At 41.4% G+C, this 24,554-nt stretch overlaps 1 protein-coding gene across 3 annotated transcripts in view; it reads right to left on the reverse strand.

Annotated features, from left to right (window-relative positions):
* Positions 1-24,554, reverse strand: part of LOC136839173 (protein ABHD18) — an 89,074-nt gene that overhangs the window by 48,765 nt on the left and 15,755 nt on the right. For all 3 annotated transcript variants that reach the window (XR_010853240.1, XM_067104863.1, XM_067104862.1), the window contains exons 3-5: positions 7,913-8,092; positions 6,530-6,642; positions 1,503-1,641 (exon numbers count right to left, since the gene is read on the reverse strand). Coding sequence is in view for 2 of the 3 variants with exons in the window: in XM_067104863.1 (XP_066960964.1) it covers positions 1,503-1,641; positions 6,530-6,642; positions 7,913-8,092 (432 nt within the window). In the remaining variant the exon portion in view is untranslated. The remainder of the gene's footprint in view (positions 1-1,502; positions 1,642-6,529; positions 6,643-7,912; positions 8,093-24,554) is intronic.

Raw genomic sequence — 24,554 nt, forward strand, 5'->3', positions numbered from 1 at the left:
GCACAAATTTCGGCTAGAGTAATTTCTAATGTTTCCGCACTAATTTTCAAATTTCCCGAATTAAGCTGCGCTTAACTCGCTCGCTGGCGCTTCGATTTGGTGGCACAGTGTGCTGCATCAACAAACTGGTAGCCTAGCCTACATTATACTGAACTCTATTCACATATTAACAGTATTATACAAACATCAACATAACGAATGTGCATCTTTTTCATGGATCTTTTAAAAAGTTATGCTTTACTACACTGTATCCAATTGCGTATATTCTCATATTGCTTTTGTATTATAAATTGCAATCAATGTTTTGTTTTGGGAATCGATATCGCCGCATTTAACCAAGTTCAAGGCGCTTTTCTTGCTTCTAGTTAGCGTACATGAATATAGATAGTTAATTTATTTGGGACAAGGATATTTTTTGTTATACGAAGTGTTTTTAAGTCGAAATATAACTTAAATAGGTCTTGTTATGAAATTAATTTAGCTATTTTTTCGTTAATATATGACGTTTGCGGGAATCGCGGCTGGACGCTTTGGGGGCATGTTTTTTTTTTAGTAAAAAAAATCAAGATTCCACACACTATTTTCTCTTGATTTCATCATAATATGAGCTTTACGTATTTATCTTTTATCGGCGTGAAAACAGTAGTAATTTGTATTCTTTCATGCCCAGTAGTTTTGATTAAAATACATTCTCTCCAGTTTTATTTACGGTCGAGTTTCATCCATGTTGCCGATGCACGATAATTTATAGTCATTAGCAGCTTGAATATTGTTTTCTCAGCTTCAGCTACAACTTGCAGCTTAAAGTTACTGTAGCAGTATATTTCCCTGCCGATGTTTTCTCCAAAGCAAACAAGGGTATAGTGTAAAAAATATTTCAGTCCTTAACGTCATTTGTAACATAACTACAGTACTGTAATTGTGTATTACCGTACGATGGTTGAAATACAAGCACAACAGTTGTTATCCGATACAATTATTAGCAAAACAACAGTTTCCCGTTCGGTTGTTTATGGCTGTACACATTTATGCAAGAGTATAACGTTACTAACAATACTTTTATCATTCTCTTTTACTTTTTTTAACTAGCAGATGGAATAAAGAGATGGAGGAAAAGAAGTTGGTCTATTGTAAGTTGGTCTCTCTCGCTGCCTGCGCCTGCGTGAAATCTAAAAATATTTCCTAAATTTTAAGTCGAATTATCGTAACTCGAGCAATACCTGTATTTGATAATTGTCTTTTCTTTATTAACCAACTTGTACTGATTTATGGGATATTTTAATTCTAAGATGAGGTGGTTAGCTACTGTGTTTCGTGTATTCTAGCCTAATATATGGCTAATCCGGCAAAATGGCTAATCCGGCACCCTCTAGGTCCCAACAATGCCGGATTAGTGATGGTCAACCTGTATATCAACAGCAGATATTACACAAAATTTATAGAACTAATAAACATACATCAATAACATTTTGAAAATTTACACAAAAACCAAATATACTCACATGTCCACCCATGGATATTCCAGTAACACCCAAAGGCCCAAATCCCATGCGTTCACACCAATGGAAGATGGCTAAGGACTCGAGCACAAGACAACCACCCATGACAAACAGGTCAGAGACATTGTGCAAACTGGACCGGCTGTGCAGAAGAATGATCCAAAGTGTCTACGATTAGTAATTACTTCACTAAAACATGATAAAACAATGCTAGCAACATCAAATTCAAAATAACCTTATGTTTGATTGACACAGACCTTCAGTCTTACTTAAAGCTACATTGCTAGTAAAGGTAGACAAAAGTCACTTGTTAAAAGCCCTCATTTATTTGAGTCTGTCTGCAGACCAGATACATGCACTAACTAAGGGACTGATATAAGGTACTCTGCAAATACCCGAGTTTTTTAACAGGACATATAAATATCTCTAAACCTGGCATTAACCTTGTATGTCAGTATGACTCACAAACTTCTTGGAGAGAAGAGATTGGGTCTTGAGCTCTTTCAGTGTCATTTTACCTAACTGGAAATCGTCATCAAGTGGTAATGAGTACCTACTCAATTTAGAGCTATGATCGCCACTTGGATCAGTTTTTTACAAAACTTGAATATATATACATATATATATATGACAGTCATCATTATTGATCTATAGTGCCTTTCTGCTCAAGGTTAAGGAGACAAGAGATCATGATGATAAAGAAAATTAAACTTATTTACTGTATTATGTGTGGCTCTCTTTCTAAGGCAGACATCCCTAAGGCAAAACATCATATATTAATGTGTATCTCTAACCTGCATCAACAACCTAAGCAACTAACACACAGAACTGCATTTAATAAGTACAATTAAATCTTCAGCTCCATATGCACTGACCTCTAAGATGAGGTCAGAAACTGGCTTGTAAAGCTTGAAGATTTATCACCCTACCTAAAACATTACATTATTATACTAGACTCTCAAGGGGTTGGCTGAGAATCAATTCCTTCATAATACAGAGAAAAAATGTACTGCCATGGCAGTGGTAGAAGACTTCCCTTCAATGACACCAGCAACACAAAATAGTTCCATTTATTTGTAACGAATCTGTAGGGTCGAAATCATACGGGATGTTGGACTTTTCACAAGAATCAGTGAAAAACCTCCAGGCATAAAGAGTTTGGCACCTACTTGTTCTATGGCTGTATAAGAAACTTACACAATGTCAAAAGTCCTTTGAGTACCTCCACCAAGAGCAACAATAAGTCTGAAAATTTCTCTTCAGCCAACAATGGTGTAACTAAAGTCATCTGGACCAAGGGAGGAAAGGCACCACAAAGTTCTCTGATTAAGTCACTGATGATGGAGTCTGTGATCTCAAAGTGACTCCAACTGCTAAGTAACCATTAATGTCTTTGCTTAGTCAGTAAGCATCCTTGTTCTAAATCCAAAAATAGCTACTACCAGTAGTAACAACAGTGACTTCACAACCTCAAACTTTACATCAGAACACTTCCTTGCCTATCTGCAAGAAAAATTGGTGACTTGTGACCTGACCCATTTTCCTTCTAGATCATTGGTCCTACACTCAGGTGTCCCAGGTTGCTGTGGACCAGGAAGCACATTTCAAACATACATACACAATAAGGATTTACAAGCAACGATTTGCCTTCTAGATAATTTTGATGACAGTAGTATTTGCAATGTCATATAAAAATCTAATAAATTGCAAACAATATGAACAGGGTGATTGGTTACATAAGGTAAAAACTTTATACAGCTATAAAGCATATATTTGTTTGATTTTGAAATTCAGGAGAGGACACTTCAATCATCAAGGAATGAAGAACTCTGAAGAAAGTTTTGAAGGAAATACAATTTTAACTTACAAATTATAGCCTTTTCCATTTCTGGACCACTCACTGTTACAACGTTTTCTTCTGCCACACTCAAGCTAGTATATTTGTATTTTCACCAATCTATACCTCTATTTTGGCCTGCAAAATACTGTACTGTATAACACAGTAAAAATATCACACAATAAACACATATACCAGAGACAGGTGGCATGATAATATACAAGTACACCTCTCATACAAAAGAACATGAGACTCTACTTGGCTATTTAAGTCTAGCCAAGTCTAGTTAAAAGGAATAGAATGCTACTCAATGCTAAAACAACTGACCCAAAATCATGTCTTCCCAGAGTCATACACCAAATAGGGGGATTATAGCACAACGACTGCCCACAGGGTACTGCACCATATTAACTGCCCAAGGTAATTAACATGCACATATGCAAGGGTCAACCAACAAGCCTGGCTATCACAAGGCTATACTGTACTGAATTCAACCCCAATGATGAACTGTTATCAGAAAAGAAAAACAGGAAACATGAACATATGCACAGTCACTGTTGCCAATACTGAGTTAAACTTATCAACGGCAGTTGATAACTTGTGAATATGAGGTTCCTTCCTAGCAATAGAAGATTCAGCTGATAGATGTAAAACTTCTTCAAGAGCAACACAATCTCTCAATAACCATTTTACAACAGTGATATACATCAATAAACCAGCAAGTTTGTTCATGTATAAACACAAAGTATTGCACAATGAGAAGTTACAGAAAGACAAACATGCACTATTAACCCTTAAACGCCTACTGGACGTATCATATGTCGACTAAAACTGTCTGTTGGGTGCCAAGTGGACGTACCGTACGTCGACTACAAAAAATTTCAACCTTTGGTCAACTTTGACTCGACCGAAATGGTCGAAAATCGCAATTGTAAGCTAAAACTCTTACATTCTAGTAATATTCAATCATGTACCTTCATTTTGCAACAAATTGGAAGTCTCTAGCACAATATTTCGATTTATGGTGAATTTTTGAAAAAAATTTTTCTTACACCAGCCACAACTCGGCGAAAAAATTTCAGAAATTCTTTCGTCATTTTGTCGTAATTTTTGCACTGTTCTATATTAGTCGTTACATAAAGTTTTATATATGAAAATGTGCGCAATTTCATGTATAATACAACAGAAAATAACTCATGGTTGTAGCTTTTATCAGTTTTGAAATATTTTCATATAAACCACGATAACTGCCAAAATTTCAACCTTCGGTCAACTTTGACTCGACCAAATGGTCAAAAACGCAATTGTAAGCTAAAACTCTTACATTCTAGTAATATTCAATCATTTACCTTCATTTTGCAACCAATTGGAAGTCTCTGGCACAAATTTTCGATTTATGGTGAATTTTTGAAAAAACTTTTTCCTTACGTCCCGCCAGAAATTCTTTCAAATCACGTTGTCGTAATGTTTGCACTGTTTTATATTAGTCATTACATAAAGTTTTATATATGGAAATGTGCGCAATTTCATGTAGAATACAACAGAAAATAACTCATGGTTGTAGCTTTTATCAGTTTTGAAATATTTTCATATAAATCACGATAACTGCCAAAATTTCAAGCTTCGGTCAACTTTAACTTGACCGAAATGGTAAAAAAACGCAATTATAAGCTAAAACGTTTACATTCTACTAATATTCAATCATGTACCTTCATTTTGCAACAAACTGGAAGTCTCTAGCACAATATTTCGATTTATGGTGAATTTCTGAAAAAAAAACTTTTTCCGTCGCCGCGATAACTCGGCCAACATCTCAGAAATTCTTTTGTCATGTTGTCGTAATGTTTGCATCGTTTTACATTAGTCGTTACATAAACTTTTATATATGAAAATGTGTGCAATTTCATGTAGAATACAACAGAAGATAGCTCATGGTTGTAGCTTTTATCAGTTTTGTAATATTTTCACATAAATCACGATAACTGCCAAAATTTCAACCTTCGGTCAACTTTGACTCGACCGAAATGGTAAAAAAACACAATTGTAAGCTAAAACTTTTACATTCTAGTAATATTCAATTGTTTACCTTCATTTTGCAATAAATTGGAAGTCTCTAGCACAATATTTCGATTTATGGTGAATTTTTGAAAAAACATTTTCCTTACGTCTCTTGCTGTAACTCGGCCGAACATCTCAGAAATTCTTTTTTTTCTCGTTGTCGTAATATTTGCACCGTTTTATATTAGTCGTTAAATAAAGTTTTATATATCAAAATGTGTGCAATTTCATGTACAATACAACAGAAAATAACTCATGGTTGTAGCTTTTATCAGTTTTGAAATATTTTCATATAAATCACGATATATAGAAAAAATTCGACTTTCAGTCACTTTAACTCGACCGAAATGGTCGAAAACTGCAATTGTAAGCTAAAACACTTACAGTCTAGTAATATTCAATCAATGAGCTTCATTTTTCAACAAACGGGAAGTCTCTAGCACAATATTTCAATTATGGTGAATTTTTGAAAAAAACATTTTTTTATGTCCGCGCGTTACGAATTCATGCATCATTTTGTGATAATATTTTCTCTGTGTTGCTTTGATCGTTTTACAATTTGTTATATACCAAAATCATCGCAATTTAGTGTACAATACAACTAAAAAAAATTAACTCATTAGCTTTAACCGTTGTGCTTACAGCGCGATTTGTATACAATTGTTTTTTTTTCACTGTCATATATTCCAATATTTATATATGATAATGATATTTTTTCATTTCTGATGGTTGCATACTAAACTTCAGGCAATGACAAAAAAGGAGCCAAAAATGAACTCTTAATCTTAAAAACTAAGCATGCTGTGATTTTTTGAAAAAAACTTTTTTTCCGCTTCGGCGCTAACTCACCGAACGCCGCCGGCATACGGGAGACGTTTTTGTAAATAGAGGCTCGGCGTTTAAGGGTTAAATGAAGTACACAAATGGTTGTTAATAAAAATATTATTGTATGAACACGTTGTTAATGACAAAATAAAAAAGAATTCTAAACAATGAAGAAAAATAAAAACAAAATTTATGTAATGAAAACAAACTAAAATGTGATTCTCGTACTGGACACTGTAAAACTCACTCAATACAATATAATTAACTGCAACCACAAAAGTGAATCCCCATAAAAAATGATAACACTCACAGCTGATCTTTAGGCTTCCGGCATCCATAGAAAGGGTTTTCCAACATGATTGAAGCAATGCCTGCTTCGTCAAGAAGGGGTTTTGCCATTAACATTCTTCTTCTCCAAAAACCCTGCGAAAGAATATTTTCCATATTTTAAAAGTACTGAAAACACTGTAACTAAAAATTTATAGGAATGTAAAGTATAACAAGAAGAATTAAATGTACTGGAATGAGGAAAATTAAAACTGAAATGCCGAATGATCAAGACTTTCTACATATCAGTCACTGTCAATGTCTGTCTAATGTCAACATAATCAAATGCCTCTAAATGTTTTCTTCCTGAATGGCATTAGAAAATTTACCCTCAAATCAAAAGAAAATATACCAAACATTTGTAGATCTTGAAAAGGCACTATTTAGATTACTAAAACACATAGGCTACTTAGATGGGTATTAGGAAGACAGTGGCTTCTGGAGACTTATAAAGCTAGTGATGTACTCTATCATAACAAGAGATCTAGGAATTTACAATAAATGTATTTCTGTTATCTTACAAACACACTGGACTGTGAAGCAAGAGTTGCAAAGGTTGTAAAAAAAAAAAAAAACAGAATTGCAGCAGTATGAATGACATAGGGACATATGGCTAGACAACTTGAAAATAAACTTATTCCATTAGCAGAGAACAAAGGCTGACGACTGATTTATATAAGGCCTATTACTACTGCAGTATGTGCAACAGCAATGTAGGTGCTGACAGGAAAAATGGAAGTGATTTCGAAAAGGTGTAACTACAGAATGCTGAGATTCATGCCCAGAGTGCAGTGGGAAAATCTATCATGAATGAGGAAGTGTCAAGATGTGGTGCCCAGATCCTAGGAAAACAAATGATGTCTCAAAGATACAGATAACTGGACATGCGATGTATAGGTACAAGGAAAAGTTTATCAAAAAAGCAGTAGATTATATATATAAGTAGCAGGACAGAGAGACCTATACAAAACCCTAGGGAAAAATGGAAAAGGTCTTCATAGACCCATTGGAGTTCAGGCAAAAAGAGCTCAAGGCAGAGGAGAGCAAAGAACACATTTCATATCTAAACCAATAAAGGGACAAGCTGCCATAAAAACATTGATGATGATGAATTAACTCATGCTATCCACTCAAGACTTAATAATTCTCATTATTGTTTCTTATACAGTAATTAAATTTGGTATAATCTTAGTTTCAGTAAAATATTTCAACTATTTATAATTCAATGTTTAATTTTTATAGATGTTGAATGTAACATTTGAGGAATTCCCATAACATATAATACTGTAATATCTGCATATTCATCATAGCCACTGGTTATTCAGCTTTGCTTAAAATTATACGTTACACATTAGACTGTCCTTACATGATCTCCTGTCCCAGCCAAATGAAGACATGTAGGCCTCAAGTGACTTTGCCATGACTTTGGCAGCACAATCTGGAAGGTGGCTTTCTCTGATTCCTTCGGCAGAAGACCGGGCAAGTGAGCCACAAAGGGTGATGTGAACTCTGCCTCCAAAAGAACATGATCTCCTGAATCAACTTCCTGTAAGTCATGAACAGTTGATACAAATCTACTTTCTTACAACATACTTGAAATCTTAAGTCAAAATAAAAAAAAAATGAAGTTTTCATAATAAAACTAATATTGTAATATCTACCTGAACACCTGAATTCGTCCTTAATCCCACTAGCCCAAACAACTCTCAATTACCAATCCCACTAGTGGGAATTTTAACAGCCAGCATTACCAACGCTGTTGGTAAAATCTTGTCACTGAGCTACCACAACAAACGATTGGTAACACTGACACAGGTGTGTGCCGACATGCCCACTTTCGTCAATTGCTTTATTCAAGGTCAAAATCGATGTGGGGAAAGGAGGGTGGGAATCATTCAGGTGTTCAAGTAGGTATTACAATATTAGTTTTATTGTGAAAAATGACATTTTTATAATAAAATAAAGTTTTATATATACTTACCAAATACTGTAATTACATAGCTATAGAATCTACTTTATGCGGCAGCTCAAAATTCGAAATTCGCGGTAGCGCTCTTTTGTTTTAGGTGTAGGTATGTTGCCCCGCCCACTATCGGGGAAGAATAGGTACAACTTAGCTAAGGAGCTCAATTCGTTTATGCTCTAGCCTATGTCCATGAGAGGGGAGGAGGGCAGGCTCCGATCATGTACAGGCAGTCCCCGGTTTACGACGGTTCCGGCTTACGACGTTCCGAGGTTACGACGCTTTTCAAATATATTCATCAGAAATTATTTCCCGGCTTACGACGCATGTTCGGGTTACGGGCGTCGTCGCCGATCCGACGGAAGAAATTTGGCCCCAAAACGGCAGAATAATCATAATTTGAAGGTTTTTTGATGTAAAACTCAATAATAATGCAGTTTACGTCGTTTTCAATGCACCCAGAGCTTTAAAAGTAAGGTTTTCTTATGATTTTGACGATTTTCGACGATTTTCCGGTTTACGACGATTTTCGGTTACGACGAGCAAGCAAGAACGGAACCCCGTCAGAAACTGGGATCGCTGTAATTATTTGGTAAGTATATATAAAACTTATTTTATTATAAAAATGTCATTTTTATATAAGTAACTTACCAAATAATTACATAGCTGAATCCCACATTGAGTGGAGGTGGGATGAATGGACATATACTGCCCAAAAAACTACTCAATATGGGGGGTAATTTGGGATAGCAAATTAGCTAGCATCTTGGAATGCTTGTTGTAACCTTACCTGGTGAGGGAGCAACAGCAGACGGGTACTGCCTCTGGTCGTGGCTCCTCTCGACCTGCAGCGATGTGGTGGTAGAGCCAAGGGCCACCTCTACTGAGTGAGTGCTTTGCAATGTAGGAGGTCATTCGCAGGTTGCCAAAGCTAATAATCCCAATGGGTCACATAATGATATGTGGATCTGCCCTTGCCCTGGGTGCAGTACAACAGAATAACAAAGACCAGATAAAATTAACCTACACCATACGACATCTAACCAAAACCATAAAATACCAATTGGTGACACTCAAGTTTCAGTGTCCACCAAACTTCCCAAGAAGTACGACTGCCCTTATTCAAGGAGAGTGGATAGAGGGAAAGGGAAGGCGTTCCTCCTATCCTTCATCCCCCAATACCATGCCAGCTGCGAAGAATGGACCTAAAGTACTGCATTTTTTGTACACTGTCTCAACGTCCCGTAAATAAAACATGGCAAACACTGACTTGCACCTCCAAAATGTTGTTTGTAAAATTGAAGAGAGAGACAGGTTACGTTTAAAAGCCAAAGACGTTGCCACAGCTCTTATTTCATGAGCCTTTACTTTGCACAAGGGTAGTAATTCATCTTGAACTCCCGAATGTGCTTCCGAAATCATGGATCTTAAAATGAATGATAGTGCATTCTTGGACAAAGGATGGCTGGGGTTTTTAATGGAACACCAAAGATTAGGGGCCAATCCTCTAAGGTTTTTGGTTCTCTTGAGGTATACTCTTAGAGCTCTTACTGGGCAGAGGACATTCTCTTGATCGTCTGGGCCTAGTACTTCTGAGAGGCTCTTGATAGAAAAGGAGCGAGGCCAAGGGTTAGCCGGATCCTCATTTTTGGCCAAAAAATCTAAAATTAGCGAGTATACTGCATTGCCTTGTGAAAAGCCTATCCTTTTATCAATGGCATGAAGCTTGCTGGCTCTCTTGGCTGTAGCGAGTGCCACCAAGAATAATGTCTTCTTCGCAAGATTCCAAAGAGACGACAACTCCATCTTTTCAAAAAGTGGTCCTGAAAGCCAGTCGAAGACCATGTCCAAGTTCCAAGCGACTCCTGAGGGTTTAGCTTGCTTACTAGTGTTGAAATGCTTGATTAAGTCACTGATGTCTTGGTTTGAAGACAGGTCTAATCCTCTATGTTTGAATACTGAACTCAACATCGCTCTGTAACCCTTGATGGTAGATGTTGAGAGTCCTTTCGATGTTCTGAGATATAGAAGAAAATCTGCGATTTGGGTTACAGACGTTTGAGAAGAGGAAATTTTTTGCTCTTGGCACCACTTCCTAAAAACTGCCCACTTGGATTGGTAAACTGCAGGGGAAGATTGTCGCCTGCACTTAACAATAGCCTCTGCAGCCTTTCTTGAAAATCCTTTCACTCTGACAAGCTTCCTGACAGTCTGCAGCCTGTCAGAGCGAGAGTGGATAATCCTTGATGGTGTCGGAGGAAGTGCGGCTGTCTGAGAAGATTTCTCCTCTGAGGAAGCAGCCTTGAAAAGTCTGTCAAAAGGTTCAACAGATCGGGGAACCACTAGTGTCAATGACACGCTGTCGTGTGAACTGAACTTCCTCAACACTTCCCTCACCATGCTGAAGGGAGGGAAGGCGTAAAGGTCGAGGTTCGACCAGTCCTGCAACATGGCATCTGTTGCCCATGCTTGTGGGTCCGGAGCTGGGGAGCAATACAAAGGAAGACGATTGTTCCTTGACGTCGCAAACAGGTTTATCAACGGCTTTCCCCACAGCTTACACAGGTCAGTGCATACCTGTGGATTGAGTGTCCATTCCGTCGGTAGGACCTGTTTTCCCCGACTTAATTTGTCCGAAAGGACGTTCATCTTGCTGTGAATGAAGCGAGTCACTACTTGGGTCTTGTTGCTCTTTGCCCAAAGAAGAAAATCCTTTGTTGCTTCGTAGAGCGTAAAAGAATGGGTCCTTCCTTGATTCTTGATATACGCTAGGGCGGTCATGCTGTCCAAATGAACCGCTACTGTCTTGGGGCAGGTTAGTATTGTAAAGTGTTGAAGTGCCAGATGAATCGCTTTTAGTTCCTTCACGTTGATGTGAAGGTTTCTTTCAGAAAGGGACCATGTTCCTGACACTTCCTTGTTATTGAGAAGGGCTCCCCAACCCAGATCCAAAGAGTCGGAGAATAACGTTAGGTCGGGGTTCGTTGGAGCCAGAGACCTTCCTGTCGAGAATCTGTCTTCTGCTAGCCACCATCTGAGGTCTTTTTTATCTGGGGAGTGATGCTGAAACTGAATGAGTCCGGGAACAACTTCCTTTTCCAATTGGCTTTGAGGTAAAATTGTAGTGCTCTTGTATGAAGCCTGCCTAATGGAACGAACTTCTTGATGGAAGAGAGAGTTCCGAGAAGACTCATCCATGCGTTGGCTGAGAAGGAGTGGCAAATTACGAAGTCCTGAACTTTCTTGCGGCAAGAAATTATCCTTTGTTAGGATGGAAAAGCCCGAAAACTCTGAGAGTCTATCACTATCCCCAAATATAGAATAGACTGAGTTGGGACTGACTGTGACTTCTTGAAGTTTATCAAAAGTCCTAATTCTTGGGCGAGACGAAGAGTTTTCTGTAGGTCCTCCGTGCACTGAGAATTGGAGGGGGAGCGTAGGAGCCAATCGTCCAGGTACAGAAAAATGTTTATCCCCAAAAGATGTAGCCATTTCGTAAAGGGAGCGAGTACCCGGGTAAAAACTTGAGGGGCCGTGGATAGTCCAAAGCAGAGTGCACGAAACTGGAAGACTCTGTCCTGGAACACGAATCTTAGATACTTCCTGGAGTTCGGATGAATTGGAATATGGAAGTACGCATCTTGCATGTTGATCGTAACCATCCAGTCTCCCCGATGGATGGCCGACAAAACCAACTGATTCGTCTCCATTTTGAATTTCGTTGTTTGAACGAAGCGGTTCAGGGCACTGACATCCAGGACAGGTCTCCATCCTCCCGATGACTTGGGGACCACGAAGAGGCGATTGTAAAATCCCCTTGAGTTTACATTTTCGACTATCTCCACAGCTCTCTTTTCCAGAAGAGCTGACACTTCCAGAGATAGGGCTGAAAACCTCTCTGAGTCTACTGAGTATGCTGCTAAGTTGATGGGAGAGGTTACTAGGGGAGGTTTTCCCCTGAAGGGATTGTATATCCTTCTCGTAATACCTTCAGCACCCACGGTTCCGCATTTTTCTTCTCCAATACTGGTCAGAAATGGGAAAGTCTTGCTCCCACTGGAACACGGAGGACCAGAGTCTCATTTTCTAAGGTTAGATTTGTTGAAGGGTTTCCTAGATGGTCTGGAGGTTCGGAGGTTGGTTCTAGGTCGGGACTGGAGGCGGCCTCTACCTCCTCGAAAGGGATGGTGCTGCAGGGGTGATGACATCCTAGGAGTTGCAGTTGAAGTGGCTCTTGCAGGAAATTTTGTTCTTTTGGTGGATTGAGTGATGAGGTCTTGAGTTGATTTCTTTTGTAAATCGACTGAAATCCAATCTAGAGTGTCCTGTGGGAACAGATTATCCTTGTCCAGGGGTGCAAACAGAAGTGAAGAACATTCTGATGGAGTGACCCCTTTTGCCGTAAACGGGCACCACAAATCTCGCTTCTTGAGGACTCCTGTTGTGAAGATGGTAGCTAGTTCTACTGCTCCATGTCTTACAGCTCTATCGTGCACCCCAGTGCTCCCAGCCAGTCCGAAGCGAAGTTTTCTTGCAGGGACACACAGTCTTCTATTTTCTTAGCTAAAGCTCCTACCGTCCAATCTAGAAAACGAAAAATCTCAAAGACTTTAAATATATCTTTGAGAAGATGGTCCAACTCCGAGATTGTGAAAAGAATTCTGGCCGAAGCGAAAGCTGAACAACGAGAAGCATCTTTGATACTGGAGAAGTCTCCTTGAAAGGAGGCAGAAACTCCTGAGGATGGAGCTTCTCCAGTTGCATAAGACAGGTACTTCTGCCTTATTAAGCGAGAAGGGGGTGCAAAAAACCGCCTTCCCGATTTTCCTCTTCTCTGCTAGCCAGGCATCCATGCGGCTGAAAGCTTTCTTTGATGATGAAGACAACACCATACGCGGAAGTCTGGCGGTACCTGGTGGTTGTCGCATGCTCAGGTAGGCTGAACCCGGCGATAATGGAACAACTGGGGAGAAGGACGACGGGTAGCAGACCAGGAAAAATCTGAGTAGAGCCGAGTAATGAGAGGTGGGTTGTTCTTCTTCTGCAGGTTCCTCGGCGGACAAAACGGGCGATCCTGGGGGTTCCACGGTGTCCTGTACTGCTGGAGTAGGTTTTTCAAGACGGCTCAAAACTTTGTCAAGCCGGGGTTGAAGCGGCGCCAAAGAAGGGTCTTGAGAGGCCGACGGAAATTCTTGTTGCGGGGTCACGAAAACATTAGAAGTGGGGTGGAAGGGAGAGGCACCCCCATCGACTGGGTGCACGGACAATAGGCGCCCACCCGCTGTTGAAGCAGACACTGACTCCTTGGAAGCAACTGCATTGTCCGCGGACGTTTGGCGCGCCAAGGATGGGCGCTCTGTGATCTGACGTTCCCGTTCCGAGCGGTCAAACACGGGTTCTTCTGACTTGGAATCTGGGTGCTCCCGAACAGGTAAGGTGAGAGCTGCACGCTCAGGTGATGGGCGCTCGGACATTGGGCACTCGGACCTTGGGCACTCTGAAGGCGAAAGCTCGGATGCCGAACGATCTGTGAGTTGGCGCTTATGCACATTACTGACGTACACTGGGTGCTTTCTTGCACGTGAAAAGGAGCGAGAATCTCTTGCTGGCGAATCCCAGAAACAACAAGAAGGGAGAGGGCTACGTTCTCTCTCTACCGCTAGCTTACGAGACTGGGGAATCTGAATTCATTGAAGTGCCTGGCCTTTTCAGTGGCCTAGATACATGCGCAAAACAGTCACTGCGTTTCTTAGATGTGGGAGAGTCTGAATCACTTGAAGAAAGGATATGGGTATCTATTCTAATACCTTTCCAACGGTATTCTTCTGCAGCCTGGGATCGGCAGGTAACAGGCTCAGATGAGGCGACGACAGCTCGTGGGCAAACCCCACCGACCTCCCTTGGATTGCCAGTTTGCTTCCTCCCATGTTTGCAAGGGGAGTTTAGCAGGGACCTTGGTCTAGGAGCATCGGTGGGACGAACAGCCGCCCCCTCCACTGACACATCACTTGACACAACACTATTAAATTTGTCCATTTAGTGCAGCAGATAATTCCATATTTCATAAGAATCGTTCAGTAGTGAAACAAGCATGAAATTTTGCAAATGCTTTTGAAGTTCCCTGCTTCAGAAAAGCTGGCAAAAAATTTAATTGGGTTCAAGATGGCAGAATGAGAGGTTTTGGCTAATTTTTCACATAGAAAAGCTGGAGGACTGGAAATGGTAAAAAGCTCTTCCAGTGTATTTCTTGGAATATTATGTTTCTGTAATTAATGACAGTTTACCTTTAAATATGGGGAACTGGAAAAAAAGAAAAGGTTTTCACAATAATTATAATGAGAAATAATGCCCTTCAACAATTATCGATTTTAAGCATGGATCTTGGTTTCTGTGGTTTTAGATCCTAATGAGGCCATCTCTTTCGAATAACTCATCAATTTTGAAGGAAAATTAATAAATGTAAAAGAGTGTATGTCTGCACACAAGAGGGCAAACTGGTGACATCACTGCTGTGTAACTTCATTTGAAATGCCACTAATTCAGCTTGTAAAATCCTGTAGTCTTAGACTAGTAGTTTATATTTTAGTACATAGTGTCCCAAATAACTTTCTAAATAGCCCCAGACCAGCTATAGTTAGATCACCTGAATAGATGTAACAGCAAAGAGCCGAGAGTTTTTATGGTGATGGTTCATGTACTTACCCGGATGGTGATATTCTTCCATAATTTAAATGGCATGGATGAATGATCGACTCAATGTCCACCTCTTATGCATGAAAGGAATGCCCGGCTAACTGTTTAATGTAAAGGATAACCCTAGGCATGATCAAATCAAATCATGGCAGAATGATGCCAATGCCAATATTGAGCAGTAGAAAACAAACTGAACTTTTTGTCTTTGTCAGGAACCACAAAGGGTGAGCACTTGACATCACCTCCAGTCATCAGGTCCTAGACCATGATGGGTACACAATGCTGGCAAGGAACATTCCCATTTTCAGATATATTCATTAAAAAATCCAGGCCGATAATGGATCCAGCAAGGCTGGATGAAGGTGATTAGAGGCCACTCTCAGGAAAAATGCAGCAAAATACCATTTGAACTTACGTATATTTATAAAAAAACTGGACTGGTTTAAGCAGTAATCATCAAAAACACTCAGTTTCTGGTTACAAGTATTAAAATACATTGCAAGGTTAGAAAGTGACGTTTGATCTCAGACAGGCTAGTACTAAGGGCCTTGACTTGTAAGCGTGAACTGCAGTTTACTTAGTGATGGCAAGCTCTTGCTGTTGATGTAACTGTCATTGCACAGGAGTTTAAGATCACAATGCCTGTCTTTGTGCCCTCTCAACAGAAAAAGGTCCTACCTGAGGAGCCTTGAGAAAGACCAAACAACACTGAGTCAGAACTCAGATGTTTGCACTCCTGTCAGAACTGATGACATACATTGTTGAAAACAACCTTTGTTCAGATGCAGTTTTTTCGTGAATTGTGCCTCTACCAACAACGCTCCAAAACGGCAGAGTTCATCATCTGATGCTAGTGATCCAAGACAAACTTCTGAGAAAGAGCAGAACCATGGGCTCATAAATCTGGCAGAGAATCAAGTATTCGGAGAATTTGAAAGTTGCAACACTGAGATAGGCCGTGCACTTGGGCAATCATCTGAACTTTCAGAGTTGTTATCATTGTGAAGGACAAGCAAATATTCTCAGAAACATGTACAAGATCATCAGTCACCAATTGAAGGCAATTTTCTGAGGTGATTAACGTGAAGCAACGTGCTCCAGTTTGTAGGGATGGTTGAGATGGGGCTGACATCAAGTTATTGTTGATCTGGCATGGAAGACCAGACCAGGCCATTGCCAGCTGAGCAACTGCTACTGATTCAAGAGAAGGCAACAAGCTGCATGCGACACTGGTGAAGAAAAAACACCATTCCAGTGCTAGGGACTCTCATTTTGCCAAAACCAGTAAGAGAAACCTGGTTTAAATGCTTCAGTATGGCCTCAGTATCAAATTATGACACAATACTGGAGGTTGCTGAAGCTGCTAGCGCTGATGACACAGTTAGCAAAATTTGGAGGAGTGGTTTGGTCTGAGATAATTAGGGAAGGTTGTTACACTGCTGATGGACAGGTATTTAATGTAGATGAGACAGGGTTATTTTGGAAAAGAATGCCATATTTCAGCACCCATTTCCAAGGAGAACACTGGACAGCACCAGGCCATAAAGCTGGTAAGGAGAGGCTGACTGAATACTCTTTGGGGCAAATGCTCACCAGCTGGCGATTTGAAACAAAGAACCTGTGCTACCAAACACTGCAATACAGAAAATCCCAGGGATATTTGGGGCATTTTCAAGAGTCAACTCCCGACATTTGGAAGTCCAACAAGAAATAGATGATGCAGTTAATCTGATGGTCTTCATCACTGGTTCAATGACCACTTTGAAGCCCAGAATTGGAACCATAACTATTGTGCCTCTCCTGATCAGGCTCTTCTGTTGCTACGATCCTGCTTGATCAGAAAGACAATGCCCCTGGTCACCCTGGCTAATCTTAGTAATCATGAACCCAATGTGAAGGTGGTGTATCTACCACCAAATACTGGCATCCCTCATACAGCCGATGGACCAGGGAGTCATTGCTAATGTTTGGTGGCATACTACCTGAGGAGGACAATAATGACATCTCTTTACTCTTCTTCATGGCAGTGGTAACAAGGAGTTGACTCTGAAAGATTTTTGGAACTGCTACAACATTGCAGATGCTGTGAACCAGGAACATCAGATGCACCAGGTTACAGCTTGGGACAAACTCCTGAAGGACAGTCGACTCTGAATGGTGCTGTGGAAGAAACAACCGCAGCAGGCAATAGTTTTAAGGGTTTGAGCAGGCAGAAGATGTTGAGGCTGTTCCAAGGAAAATTGTTGTCTATGGAAGAGGCTGAAACTGGACTTGATCAGGTCCTGAGGCCATGTCATTGCATGAGCTGCTGGCATCCCAACAATAGAGGAAACTTGTCATTGGAGGACCTATTGAGCTGGAGAAGCAGATGATCGAGGAGGAGTTCACAAGAGGCACCACAACCAAAGGTCAAGGAATTAACAATCAAGGGCTTGACAGAGGGTTTTGCTCAACCTGGAGAAATGTTTGGCAGCATTTGAGGGTGAGGACCCTAACATTGCCAGGTTTGAGAGGATTCAGCAGAGGAATGCTGGATCTTGACCAGTGCTACCCAGTGCTCACAGGGAGGCGCTGAAGGAGAAAAGCTGAAGAAGAAAGTGCAGTCTAGGCTAGACTCTTTCTTCGTGAAGAAGTCTTCAGCACCACCTGCCACTCCTAGTCTAGGTAAGGAGATCAACTTTATTTTTATTAACTGCTGTAATATAAATTGTTATAACTTGTAATAATATTTATAAAAATGTTACTGCAATTTATATTTACATACTGTAGATACACAGCATAACCCAATAAATTTTATCATTTGTATCATTGCAGAAGTGACTCCTAATCCAGATTCCCAGAACCTCTACCTGGCTATGAATCAGAACCTGAGCCTGAACCTGTACCTGCAGTAACCTCCCAGCAGCTTTTCCAGCTCTATCAGGTAAGGAATTCCTATATGTTTAATTTTTATAATTTTCATGCATGAAATCATTTGTAGTCATACAGAAACTGTACATATGGTTGCAAATTTTATATTTACTATCGCATAACCTAATTTATTTCATTATGTGCCATTCCAGATCTCTTTGGTAGTGATGACAGTCCTGGCTGTGAAGAAGTCCAGGGTTTTGACCTTACCTGGAGAGTCATGTTCCACTCCAACTTCAAGGTAACCAAAGACTAATGTCCTTTTGTAGATGGATCAATTTTTATCCATGCCTTACAAAAGAAAGTGTAAAGACACTTCACCCACTGTACAGTACACTTCTTGCCTGTGATAGTATTTGCTGCAACAAGTACATATCATCATCATCTTGATTTGATGTATACAATACATCCAGCCTCAAAGCTGAGACCAGGCTCCTCAAGGAGGAAGGCGCCCAAGACAAGAACACAATTATCCTGGCGCAATCCAGCCCCAACAAGTACAGAGTTGTTCCAGTTTTTTTCTTTCAAATCACAGATGTAAAATGTTGTCATTGCAGAAAGGGGTCTGCTGTCCTCAGCACTACATGACCTAGTCTTCAGGGACTGGAAATTTCTCTCATTTATCATTCTGACAAATGACATCTTTCCCATGCCAACTGCCACAGAACATGGAGCCAAGACCATCACGTTAAAGCAAATGACACAGATGTTCTTGTCCACCAGTCAGTGCTTTCTCCACTCTCCACAATCTAGGCTAGAGAAGCTTTGGGTGGCATTTGGCCAAGGCCAGAGCCTACTGCTGGATTGCTGTGCATGACCTGTGCAACTCTCTGGGCCAGAAGAAGGTGAATGGCATGCTCTTCTTCCATGCCACAGGCTGTGATACAGTGTCAGCCTTCCGAGCAAGGGCAAGAAGACAACGCCTGGCAGACATGGAACATCTTTCCAGAGGCCTCCACTTGTTCTCCAAACTGAGTCACTACCCTTCAGAGTGGAAGAGAGTGACCTGAAGGTCCTGGAGAGGTTTGTCATACTTATGTATGAAAGATCCAGCACTGCTGGCACTGTGGATGAGGCTAGACTTGATATGTTTGCCAGAAAACAAAGGGCATATGAGGCCATTCCACCAACCAGGCAGCTCCAACACCAAGCGTCCTCCAACTGGAACTGTACAAGGCTGGTTGTGTGTGGGGGGCAGGCCACCAGTGTCAGCCACAGCCAGAGAACCCTGCTGAGTGGGGATGGCAAAAGTCTGGTGAAGCATGGCAAGTCCTCTGGACAACCAACTCGCCCTTAGCCAAGAGTTGCCAACAGCTTACCAAATGTGGATGCAAAGCAGGCTGTCGGGAAAGGTGCAAGTGCTACAAGCTGGGTCTTCCCTGCACAGCTCTGTGCACTTGCAAATGTGAAGTCTAGATAAATATTGCCCTCTCTTTCAGTAGATAATCTAGCTTGAGCATCCAACGTGTCATGCTATGCCTACCTTCTTATCCTCGAATTTTTCAAAGGTGTAGGTTGAGAGACCTATACATAGATTGGTTGCGTTTAGTCCGTATTTCTCTTCTTTTCTTTTTATGGTTACAGTCTTAGACACAATGTTGTATGTGACCATACCATTACTATTTCAGTTGAAAATAGCATATTAGTTAAACTGTCTGATCACATGAATATACCATTAAATAAAAACAGTTGGTCTCTATGTTCTGCTAGCGCTGTGGATAGAAAAAAAAACTTTTATGGCAACCATTTTGTACGCCATCTTGGTTACAATTCATTTAGTAAGGGTTTTCAATAAAATGTGTGGTATGGAACATTTTTATAACCTAAAAGTCGAGGTTTAAAAAAACTGGCATATTCCATCCAATAGATGCTCCCAAACCAGTGAATCTCAACATAGATGGCGGCCATTTTGAAAAAAGCCGCCATCTTGGATTTTCAGGTGGCCAGCGCCCTTTTCTAAGAGAGCGTAGTCTTAGGAATGTTTGTGCCAAATTTCATGCTTGTTTCACTATCTGAACGATTTTTACAGCAATCTGCTGCACTAATTAGGACCTTCACAGAGTTCCCAATCTGGGAAACAGTATTCACAAGTAAATTAAATTTTTGATCAACCCGTGCTTCTAAGCTGGCAATGGCATTGGGTTCATCAGAATGAGAGTTAGGTACAGGAGTGACAGGAAAAGCTGGAGGACTGGAAATGGGAAAAAAAGCTGTCACAGGCATCGAAGGGATAGGCAAAACATTAATATCATCCCTTGAAGAATGGCCTACACTAGCAGAAACCTTTGCTTCGGCCCTAGCTGTAGCTTTTCTAATTCGGTCACGTTTCAATTTGTCTAAGTGAGTCTGTAACGTCTTCCATTTACTCTTTTCCTAGTCCTCACATTCGTCACAATTCAATTCAGGAGAACAAATTTGTTCCCTACAAGTACAACAAACGGTATGTGGGTTGTATTTTACCGACGTAAGTCTAGTTTTGCAGCCTCTACTGCAGTACCTAATGCTGGATAAACTAGAGTCCGACATAATGGTAAAAAAATCCAAATGAATAAGTCACAATCGAAGTATTCAAAATCTAGCTAAGCTAGATAGCTGCGCTACCAAAATCAAAGAGTACTTCACCAAAGACGATCTCCGACCATCCAGTGAAAGCGAAAACGAGAGCTGCTAATAAGTGTTGTTCAGTCATTAACCGGCAGAAACGAATTGAGCTCCTTAGCTAAGTTGTACCTATTCTTCCCCGATAGTGGGTGGGGCAACACACCTACACCTAAACCAAAAGAGCGCTACCGCGAATTTCGAATTTTGAGCTGCCGCGTAAAGTAGAAACTATAGCTATGTAATTATTTGGTAAGTTACTTATATAAAACTTCATATTGCAATACACTCCCTGAACACCTGAATTCGTCCGGTTAACAACATTTTGAGGAGGAGGGAATCAATTCTATTGCATGCCCCTTCTTACCAACCACAGAGATGGGAGCTCACCAATCTACTCTGCATAGGATATCTGTTTAGTCCTACACTCACCATAACGATCGATGCTTTTGGTGAAGAGACATACTGGAGAGGGCTTTGGTCGTCAGTCAGGTCAGTACTGTCTCCATCCGCCGACCTCCCATGTGGCTATTCAGAGCCTCTTATGTATGGAGGGAAATGAAGCAGTGTGCAGAGCCACTGTCCCTCCGGGTAACCCGTCCGGGTTGAGGAAAGGGCCAGATGACTGACAAGCGACGAAGTATCTCGGTGTTGACGAGAGAGCCTAGCCTACTAGAGCACCCCCTTGGACTCTCGTAAAGAAACTATCTGAGACTACGATAGTTAAAGAGACGTACTAACCTAATTTCCTGTGGTTATACTATCACTGTTGCCTAAGATTCTAAAGGCTAAAAGGAATTCTTCTATCTGGTTAACCTACAAAACAATGAAATAAGAGAATAACCCCCTCAGTTAAACTGAATGCACCCTAGATAATAGAGTTAGCCACTACATAAGGACTAAGAGAATACCCCTCAGTTAAACTGAACGCACCCTAGATAATAGAGTTAGCCGCTACACACAGACTAAAAGAATACCCCCTCAGTTAAAATGAACGCACCCTAGATAATAGTCAGCCGCAACACACAGACTAAGAGAATACCCCTCCGACGAGGCAAACTGAACGTCTCTTAAGTAAAAAGAAGTAAACACTGAGACGGATTTCCAAGTAGCCACTTCCAGAATAGACGACACTGAATAATTCCTTAGAAAGGAAGATAACGTGGCCATACTCCAAATGCTGTGCGCTCGGGGTAAGACAGGGCTTGAAGATGACGAAGAAGAACCCAGAGAGACCTGGGAAATCATCTCCCTCAGAAAGTAACTGATCGCATTCTTTGACAGTGGACAGGAAGGATTCCGCGGAGAGACAAAAAATGTACGAGGACAAGGACGGAATTTCTCAATCCTTGACAAATAGACTCTTAATGCTCGCACTGGGCATAAAGACATCTCTGCTGGATCGCCAGCAACAAACTCTTGCAGAGAAAGAACCCTAAACGAACGAGGCAGAGGGTTAACTTCCAACTCCATCTTCGCCACAAATTCCGGAAGAAAAGACAAATGCATATCCTTTCCTACATAGGAGACCAGCCTAGAAACCGCCTGAAGCTCGCCCACCCTTTTTGCTGTAGCTAAAGCTGTAAGAAAAAGCACCTTCTTAGTCAGCTGTCTTAACGTTAAGAGCTTCAATGGGTTCAAAAGCAGGGGAACGTAAAAATTGAAGTACTTCCGACAAATTCCACGGAGGGGCCTGAGTCAGCAAGACAGGACGTTCAATCTTAAAAGAACGTAATAAATCACGGATGATTTTGCTACTAGAAATTTTGGGGAGATGGAAGCTAAATATACTGCTAAGCACTAAGCGGTAGCCAGCAATGGCCAAAATATGAAAGTCCCTTGACTTTGCTAAGGAATAAAAGAAAATCAGCTATCTTAGCAATAGAAGGTCTAGAGATGGAGTGACCTTCCTTACGACACCAACTTCTATACAGTGGCCATCTGACCTGGTAAAGCTTGCGGGTTGACATTCTCAAGCTGAAAGAAAGCTGTCTAGCTACAGCTTTAGAGAGTCTGGTCTGTCTAGCTGCTCGCTTGATAGTCGCCATGCAACTAGGTTCAGCACGTGAGGGTTTGGGTGATAATGGTGAAAATGCGGTTGTCAGAGAAGATCTTTCCGCATGGGTAGGAACATCGGAACTTCCTTGAGGAGCTCTAAGAGTTCCAGAAACCAAGGTCAATGGGGCCAGCAAGGAGCTATTAGAGTCATATCCGTCTTGACACTCTCCTGCAATTTCCTGATTACTTCATGAATGAGCCCGAATGGAGGAAAAGCATACACCTACATTCGATTCCAATTTTGTAACATCACATCGGTGCCTATCGACATGGAGTCCACCACTGGTGAGAAGTAAACTGGAAGATGATGATTCAATCTTGTCACAAATAAGTCTACATTTCCTGGCCTATTCCGGAGAACCTGACATACTACGTCCTGAGCCAAAGTCCACTCTCCCCCCCAATACCTGACGAGAGCAACTTAACGAATCGGCCAGCACATTGAGACTCCCCGATACGAACTGGGGAAGAAGAGACATTTTCCTTTCTTCGCACCATCTAAGGACTCTCTGAGCTATAATATTGAGTTCTGTTGATCTCGTTTCCCCCCTCCCTCACAAGTTCTTCAGATACAACACGGCAGTTACGCTGTCGCAAAACAGAGCCACTATTCTGTCACGCACTAGGTCTGAAAAACACCTGAGGGCTTCTTTTACTGCCCAGAGTTCCCGAAGATTGGTTGACTCCTCTCGTTCCCAATCTCCCCAGGGGCCTCAAGCCTGGGTTTCCTCCAAGGTTGCTCCCCAACCTTAATCTGAGGCATCTGTGTACAGACGAACGTCAGGAAGAGGGGAGTCGATAGACCTTCTGGGTGTCAGATGCCCTTCTTCTGACCACCACAGAAGATCCGACAAGCAAGAATCGTTCCAGACTATGACCACATTCTCGTTGCGGAAGTCCCAGCGATTCCTGAGATATACCTGAAGAGAGCGCATCTGGAGACGAGACCCTGGAATTAAGAGAGAGAGAGAAGACGTTCTCCTAAGAGGCTTCTCCAAGCTGATACCAGCTGTTCCCTGCTGGACAGGAACACCTCTACCTGTTGAAGGACCGACTGGATCCTCTCCAGGGTTAGGAAAACCCTCAAAGGAAGAGAGAGAATCCTCATCTCTAAATAAGTCATGGACTGTGTTGGCACTAGGCAGCTCTTGGCAAGGTTTAGTCGAATTCCTAGTACCCTGCATAGTTTTAAAAAGAAGTCCCTTGCCCTTACTAGCTCCTCTCAAGAGGAGGCAAGGATCAGCCAATCGTCTAGATACCTCGAACATCCTGTATCCCCGACGATGCATAATTGCCGACACTGGAGACATGACCCTCGTAAACACCTGCTGTGATGTCATCAGCCCGAAGGGGAGAACTTTGAACTGGAAGATGCCAGTGGAAGACATGAACCTGAGGTACCTCAGAGAATCCTGATGAACAGGAATCTGGAGGTATGCATCCTCTAGATCCACCAAGACCATCCAATGCTCCCTCCTGACTGACAGCAGCACCGACTGAGAAAATCTCCATACGAAACTTCACTGAAACCACCTGACGGTTGAGGCCCGAAAGGTCTATAATGGGCCTCCACGCACCTCTGGCTTTCGATGTGATGAAGATTCTGCTGTAAAATCCTGGAGAGGGAGGAGCTGGTTCTAATGCACCCTTCTCCAACAGGGCCCAAATCTCCCTCACTAGAGCCATCCCCCTGATGGAAGACGGGGAATAACTCGGAAGGTCGACAGGGGAGGAGCAAAAAGGGGAAGGGAATGAAAAGGAATTCGATAGATCATCCTCAGGACCT

Source organism: Macrobrachium rosenbergii, chromosome 6 (genome assembly GCF_040412425.1).
Source record: "Macrobrachium rosenbergii isolate ZJJX-2024 chromosome 6, ASM4041242v1, whole genome shotgun sequence".
In the NCBI taxonomy this organism is placed as follows: domain Eukaryota; kingdom Metazoa; phylum Arthropoda; class Malacostraca; order Decapoda; family Palaemonidae; genus Macrobrachium; species Macrobrachium rosenbergii.